This window comes from Rhea americana, unplaced genomic scaffold (assembly GCF_003343005.1).
Source record: "Rhea americana isolate MKP2758 unplaced genomic scaffold, rheAme1 scaffold_63, whole genome shotgun sequence".
Classification (NCBI taxonomy): Eukaryota; Metazoa; Chordata; class Aves; order Rheiformes; family Rheidae; genus Rhea; species Rhea americana.
The window spans coordinates 2662364-2670190 of NW_028186790.1; the positions used below are offsets into that span (position 1 = coordinate 2662364).

A 7827-nucleotide genomic window follows, 5' to 3' on the forward strand; every position below is an offset into this window, starting at 1 on the left:
CTGAGGGGCGACGGCGCTATCGCTGCCGCCAGGCTCGGGAGCGGGCACCGCGGCGGCGGCAGGGATGACTCCCCCCTCCCCGCCCGCCATGCCGGCCCCCCCTGCAGGGAGTAGCCCCGCCGCCCTCGCTCCTGAGGTAAAAAACGGGTTTTCTGGTGCTTGAGGCAGAGCGTCGACGCCGCAGGCAACGGCCGCGCCGCCTGCCACAGCGCCGGGCGCCGCCGCCGCCGCCCTTCCCGCCTCGCCCTGAGGGGGCGGCGAGGCGCCGCGGCCTCTCGAGCAGAGAAGCTCTGCGGTTTTATTGTTATTATTGATTTATAGGCGTTTATCAGCCCGGCGATGCCAGTGTTATTGGCGGCCACTGCCAATAAGCCGTTACAATACTCATACCCAAACCCTCCGCGGCCTGGCCTTACTTGACAAGAAGCATTTTAACAAGTTCACCAGATCTGACACGGCCTGAAAAAATTCTAATTCTAGCATGACATCACAGCTGCTTTTTTTTTTGCTTGCTTCTGGTTGTTTATTTATTATTATTATTTTTTAACAGACCTCCAATGCAAAGCTGAAACTGTGGCTTTAACAGGTCTTATTTAAAAACCTACTGAAACTTTTAGGCTATAAGGGGTYCTAAAGGCCATGATAAGTGGATTTAGAAGCAGAGGTGAAGGTGAGTCAGTCTAAAAACATAATTTCTTCTAAAATGTTAAGCTAAACAAATTGAGCACGTTTAATTTCAAAACAGGAAACATTCAAAATCAAGATTAAGGTTCTCCCTTTTTTCCACRCAACATATACAACATGTTTAAAATCAGTTTCTTACATTTGCATATGTTTCTGCATTAGGGAAAACATTTTCTTCCTTTTTCTTTAATAGGCTATTTCATTTTTGCTGTAAATTATGTTAAGGCACTGAATTTACTTAAATGCAAAAACAGCTATGACTTGTGAAGAAACAATGATTAACTGGTAACGTGTGCTTCACAGACTTCAGCATTAATTAAGCTGGTTTTAATGGTGTTTGACCAATGCACAATAGCTGTCTACAGCACTGAGCAACAKATTAGACTGTTTGGACACTATAGCCAGGTAATCAGCCTTTACTAGTCGACCAAAAAAACAGCTAGCTGTTTGGAAAGAGTACAGGGCTCATCTATGTTTTTCTCCAAATTAGAAAATAAGTTATCTAATCAGCTTGTTACTTTTTTTAAATTGCACTTTCTAATCTAACATGGGATTAGGCAGTTTGACTTTTTGATCTCATTTTGTATTACAGTTAAGATCATTCCACTTACATGACACTTTCAGACCTGCAACACACACAAGTCTACAAAAGTTGCAGCTGTAAACAGTCAAGTATAGTAAAGCACATTATGTAGCTAAATAGAATCAAGCTGTCCAGTCTTTTAAATACTAGTGGTAGACATGAATGAAGGTTGGAATATTAAACACTTAACTACTCCTTTCCAAAAACATGACCTGTGATAACAACCAAAATTGCTTTATCTACCTTAAAACCAGATTCCCTCCCCTGCCACCCCCAATTTCAATGAATTTGACATTTTTTTTTCCACTGAATTCCTATGTTGGCACATGTGGKAGTAGTATACTGCTACTTTGAGGTTTCATGCACCTTCTGGATAAAAGTGTTAARCTTATATGATCAAGAAGTGAGGTTCTCCCATACTTAGTCTCCCATACTTAGTTTTACATTAAAACAAATCAGATTCACTGTTCAGGAAGCTCTGCAAGCTAAGAGGAGCTGCATCTCTACATGATTTGTCTCCTCAGTTTTACTAGTGTATTTGACTGCCCCCATGGTTCTACTACTAGAAATCTAGTAGGCTTTTCACATAACAGAGGAGTCAGTGTAAGAGCAAGCAAAATTTAGTGTTATTTGCTACATAGAGCTGAATGACACAGCAACTGTTTTCACTGCTATAAAATATAYCTGTTAAGAACTGCAAACTTTTCAGAGATTTGCTTTTTGAATACACTGAATAGATATTTGTGCAGTTGACTCTCATTAATTGCCCTAATATGGACTAGGAGAGATGCTGAAGCAAAATACAGTTTTACAACCCTATGAATAAAATCAGTGCATGTCTCATTTGAAACAACAGGATTTTTAGAAAGAATTCAAGACACTCCAGTAAGTCACCTTCTATTTAAAAYTAAACCAAGAAGCCCCCAAAACATCCTTCAGTTAGACATACAGAGAAGTATGACAACTCTGACAATTATCCGTTTGTGTAGGTAGCATAGTTACCGTTCATTGAAGCCCCCAGATAGTCCTATCCAGAAACTCCAGTTCCATTCACAAACCCATGTGCTACTTAGCTTTTCTTGCCAACTGTATAGCAAGTACAATACTTAGGATATTTAGTCCTTATGTTGATTTCTCCTCCAGCAAAATATAGAGTGGTTGGCTCCAAATCCTACACCCCAAAAACCATGAATGGTGAAATAAGACTTGGATGAAGAGAAGGGGTGATATGGAGGGAGAAACCTTGACTTTCTAAAAAGGATTTTAAACATCTCCGAAACACAAGCACATGCCCCCCACAGCTGGTTGGTTCAAGATAGAAATGGATATATAATACAGAAACAAGTGTATTCCTCTAAGCCACTACTCCTTTAAACCCCAGAAAAACTGAAGTTTACATGAGAAAAGGTTAACAGTAGATCTCTATTCTTTCTAGTGAATTAGGTAGTTTAACATCACCCTGTAAGACACCTGTGGCAGAATGTAAGAGAGGCAGAAACCACTTCAACCATTAGTAATAACAGTGCCTTACTTTGAGGCACTTTATATGCAGCATGCACCAGACTATCTCATTTCTGTCTTCTCACACATGCACCTACCATGTGAAAACTTGATGGAACATTCACATTGCACAAGTTAAAATCTTAAAGATACAGATATTGAAGAACATTTTCAATTTACTTAAGAGTTCAAAAGTGAGCTTCCCTGCAGCATCTGTTGCCTAAACAATACTGTAAGAATGCAAACTGAAGCAGCTTACACTGAAAAATAAGTAAAAACAGCCAGTTTAAGTTTCATTTCAGTCCAAAGTGCAAAAATAAATAGTTTTCCTTACAAGGTGCTATTAGTAGTAGTAAAGTCTTACAGTAGTACCRTTTCACCTAGACACCCCTTAAAGAATAGGCTAGCAAAGCTTTCTACYTATGGAAATTCAGAGGAGGACCCTGTTATTCAGTTACCTCTGCTACATTATAGCCAGTCTCTGACCACAGAAATGAGTAGAAAATACTTCTATTATAGCAGATTAAAGCATAGCACACTTTTTGCTAAGAGTGCAGCTATGTGAGGATCATAGTGCATCCAGATATTGCTGGTTACATTTTTGGTTTTGTCTAGTTCTGTCTGTATAGCTTTTGGCCAGTTAAAAATCTAATTTGTCCCCAAGCTTTTGACTGTGTTGTTTTGCACATTCTTGAGATATCCTTTAGATGTAGCAGCAGTTTTACAGTCACTCTCAGGTGCTTTTCCACTACGAGTGTCTGAAAGGCTCAGTCGTTTTCCGAAGTCTCTGAACAACAACAGCATTTTGCAGCTTTGCTTCCTCTAGTGTGAGCGTCTCATCCCGCAGCTCTTGAAAGGGCAGAGAAGTAGTCAGTGTAAAGGGAACCCTTCCCTCTGATCCTTGACATTTTGCTATGAAGTCTCTGACATGGCTTATTCTGAGAAGAGAAAAAGACAATTTGTCATTAAGYAGAACATACACACAACAGACAGAGCTGCCTCAAGAACACAATGAGACACTTATTCACACAGCAGCTGACGGCCCAGACTTCCAATAAACCTCTGAGGAGATAGACGTGGAGGAATAGAGAAGGGATATCCTGAAGTGCTGAACCACTCGAGAGGTTCACATGTTCTTGGGGTGATCCCAAGGGGAAAAGATGAATGCATTTTGCTCCAGGCACCCAGATGTTTAACTGGGGCTCACACGGTAGTTATACAAGCCCCCACATTTTAACAGCTGGCAGAGCTCTTATCTGAGGTCTCTTTAACCATGAGCTAGAATAAGCAAGTCTCTAGTGTGTAGTTTATGTAGTAGCAATATAATAGAAATTAAAAAAAAAAAGGTTTGCAAAACTTTACCAAATATTAAGTCTAAATATAGTCTCCTCCTACTGAAGCAGGAGCAGCAGTGAATTCATTACCCCTTAATAGCCAGCCTGAATCTCCGAAGAACCTTGGGACAATGAGCAAGATCGATTTTGTAGTAACAAGGAAGAGTCAGGATTGACCAATCTGATTGAAGATGACTGAATACATCCATACCATCCATACCAGTAAACGAAAAAGTGTCCATGCCCATTTTCTGGCCCTGAGGCCAACTGCCAGAGTCTGGCCAGAGGCAAATTTTTAAATTCATCCTTCCTCCCCACCGCGAGTCAGTTAGCTCCCAGGGTTTACTGCCTACAAGGAATAGTCCATGAGCTGGCCTAACTCCTGAATTGAGTTTGAGTATTGCTCGGGAGAATGCTAGGTGGCCTGGCTGAAGGCTGTTCTAACAATTTAGCAGCACAGATGACTGAGTTCATATGCCTTGGCCACACTCAGTAGGACAGATACAGTCAGTGTCTAATTCCTGTGCATACAGACCTCAATCAAGAAACAGTACTTGGTCTTAGGAATGTACTGACTGAAATAACTGGAGCAGGATCTAATTTTTTCTTAGGCACTTATGCATAGATGTGTCTACCTGCAGATGTCACAGCTCATCAAGTTCAAAGAGAAATTCAGCTGATTAGCCTTAAGATATCCACTTTAGGATGATCAAGTCCCTTTCTAGGTTCCATATCCCATGCACCAAGGTCACAGTAAYCTGGCAAGTGCTCAAGAAGGGACAGCACTGGATTTGGGACCTAGCTGCATATGCACTGTCCCTACAGAAGGGCTCTGCTAGTAGTTTCACTCTGGTGATCTCCTCAGTTCCTCATACTGCAGTATTGCAATGCTACCTGCACTTTYGCTTCCATGCTTTCTTTCAGTATTACATCTATCCAAAATATGAATTACTGCAGAATATACAAATTCCACCTGCAAAATGGTAAAAATAATCATTTTGCCCTTTGCCCAGGCACTGCAGTATATATACACCACAGGCTATARTTTGGCTTACAAATAATTGACTGTTTTTTGCTCCTCCCTTGGAAAGGGGGAGTATTCTATTATGATTGCAAGTATTACTGCCATACTTGCAATCATAATGCTTAGGGTTCTATACTCTATAAGGATTTTCCCCCTATTTCTTATTAGTCTGTAGACACATGCTACACACATCCCAAAAACATGATGGCCATGTGGCRAGAATATAAGTTATCATGGAATATTCATTGTAAGCTTTCTCTAAAAAGAGCATCACAGCAGCAAGGCAACTTATGTCAGACTTTATTTTCTCCAAGAGCACTTAACAGCTGTTCGTACTATTATTTACCATAAAGACAAAAGCAAACTGGGAATAATGAGGGTAGCAAGGCCTCCACTTATGGATTTATAATCAAAATAGCAACTGACCCTTCAACAGTACATCACAACAGTGTTTCACTTCATACCTCAGGCCKCTAGAGATAACAGTAACAAAGTAGTACTATTTAAGGAAAAAAGTTACAATCATTAGCCTGCAATTCCTAAGCTTTCCTTCAGACCAGACATAAAGCCATACCCAGTTTATCCTAACAGCAGCCTAAATTGTGTTAAACCTATAACCACTTTAAATTGATTCAGAAAGCAGCACAGGCAACATGCTATCTCAGTATTATGTGACTGTGCAGTACTAGGGCAGCAGATTACAAATTTGAGAACGGTCTTTAAAGACAGTAGTTCTACAAATTTAAATAGTTAATCCCATCTTCTCAAAGTTGTGGCACACATGCTATGCTGACACTTTCTGGCTTTATGGACTGACTCTGTCACTCCTTGGAGGTTCCTTTGGCTCAAAGGCTCAAATTAAGTCACATCCTCCAGCTCTCTTTGCACGCTGGAAGGGATACAAGTGGATTTGCTAACTCAACATCTGTGGCACAGTCTGCACTTGATGACTAGCTTGCTTTTTTTCGTGTGTGTGATTTGCTCTAGATGTAGTCATTTTGTGAGATATTTGATATCTGTCATCCTGAAAGCTGTGTAAGAATTCTGCTGAACTGCCTCCTCCAGTAATAAGTAATATATATACCTTAACTTGTAGTAAGCTCCAAAGTAGCCCTAAAATTTCCTGGGCAGATATTTAACTACAGTTATGTAGTAACTAGTTAATGTCACTCCATATTCCTCTTACACTCCCCTCTTGTCAACTAAAAATTGATAAGTTTCTCAAAAAAATTCAGAGGAAATACTCTAGATAACATTGAATAGCTGTTCAGCTCTAAGTGAAATGGGGGGGGTAATTATTACTCACAGAATTTAGAGACCTATTAGGCATACACTCCTAGGATAAATAGTTCTGATGCAAATACACAGGACAGTGTTAAAATAAATCTTACCTGTGAGAAACATTGAATTTCTGAACAATCCTTTTCCCATCAGCTAACCAGATCTGGATGCTAGTKATAGGCTCCAAATCATTTAAGGGTACTAAAGGAAGAGGTCTTTTGTTGTCAGCTTCTTGATGATCATCTCTGACTTTAGAAATTATCCTTGGAGTTGCACTGAGAAGAAAAGCCAGATAAGGTTATGCCTTCTGAGGTCACCTGTAAGCTTGAACCTCYATTCACACCTCTGTTTCTGGAGGTTTCTACCCTGAGTCAGGGTGTATTGATAACTTTTTTTTTTTTTTTAAACAAGTCTAGGAATGTTAACATGGATGTTGGATTTTTTACCATAATTTTTACATGTCAACGTTTTCTTTTGAAGACTATAACATGCTAAAGAATTTCACTTTGTTCATGGAAAATACTTTCACAAGGTGAGGGGGAAAAATACCTATGGATTAAATACAAACACACAAGAAGTGAAAGGGTTTGACAATTCTTCATTCATCTTTTGTACTCAAATCACACAGGTTAAACTTTCAGGTGTTTATCAAATTTGCATACTCAATGTTAATTTTCACTGTAACTCATTAGCGTAATTTAATCTAACTGAATGTTGCTAGCCTTGATTTAGACCCCAGCATCACCTATTTCAGTTTAGGGTTATTATYTATCTGACTTAATAGGAAAACGCAGGCTGATGTACACAGCACTTGGATTTTGGTTTCCAAGACACTTCTGAGAGCTGAGTCTCCCATAGCATCCACAAAAAGACTTGATAGAATACAGGGACCTCAGTTCAAGTGCATGGTCTTTTGGGGAGGCGGGGGGGAGTGGAAACCTAGGGATATTTACTGGTGAAAATTTTGATTCTGAAGAGATGTCTAAAGCTTAACACTTCAGGACTGAGCTTGTTTGGCAAGTACTATTTAAGTTATCAACAAGGCCTGATCTAAAGGGCATATCCACTGCATACATAAGTATAACCAGATGTTTGCTTGCAAAACAATAGCAGTGATGCAAGGAGTTGCCATTTCTTCTCTCAGCTCAGTCATGGTCACTGACTGTATGAGTGCTTCACAGTGGTTTCAGGGAAASTTTTCTCTTTGCACCGAAAATTATCCATTGTCACTTCCTGAGTGAGGAATCATTAACAAATGGCCACTGAATAACAGTTCTTAAAACTATTACATCTGCTTCACAAACAAACCCCAGTATTATACCCTTGTGTTCCTGTAGGTTTCCTAGTTTAATCATAAAGCAGAAAAAACACAGCCACTTTTTCATTAAAAAAAAAAAAAAAAAAAAAAAAAAAAAAAAAAA

At 39.7% G+C, this 7827-nt stretch overlaps 1 protein-coding gene across 1 annotated transcript in view; it reads right to left on the minus strand.

Annotated features, from left to right (window-relative positions):
- Nucleotides 1-1871: 1871 nt before the first annotated feature.
- UBXN2A (UBX domain protein 2A) overlaps nucleotides 1872-7827 on the minus strand; it is a 19055-nt gene continuing 13099 nt past the window's right edge. Inside the window, 3 exon segments of the mRNA XM_085320369.1 lie at nucleotides 1872-3526; nucleotides 3528-3705; nucleotides 6517-6681. Of these exon segments, the coding sequence (XP_085176495.1) occupies nucleotides 3416-3526; nucleotides 3528-3705; nucleotides 6517-6681 (454 nt within the window). The 3' untranslated portion in view covers nucleotides 1872-3415.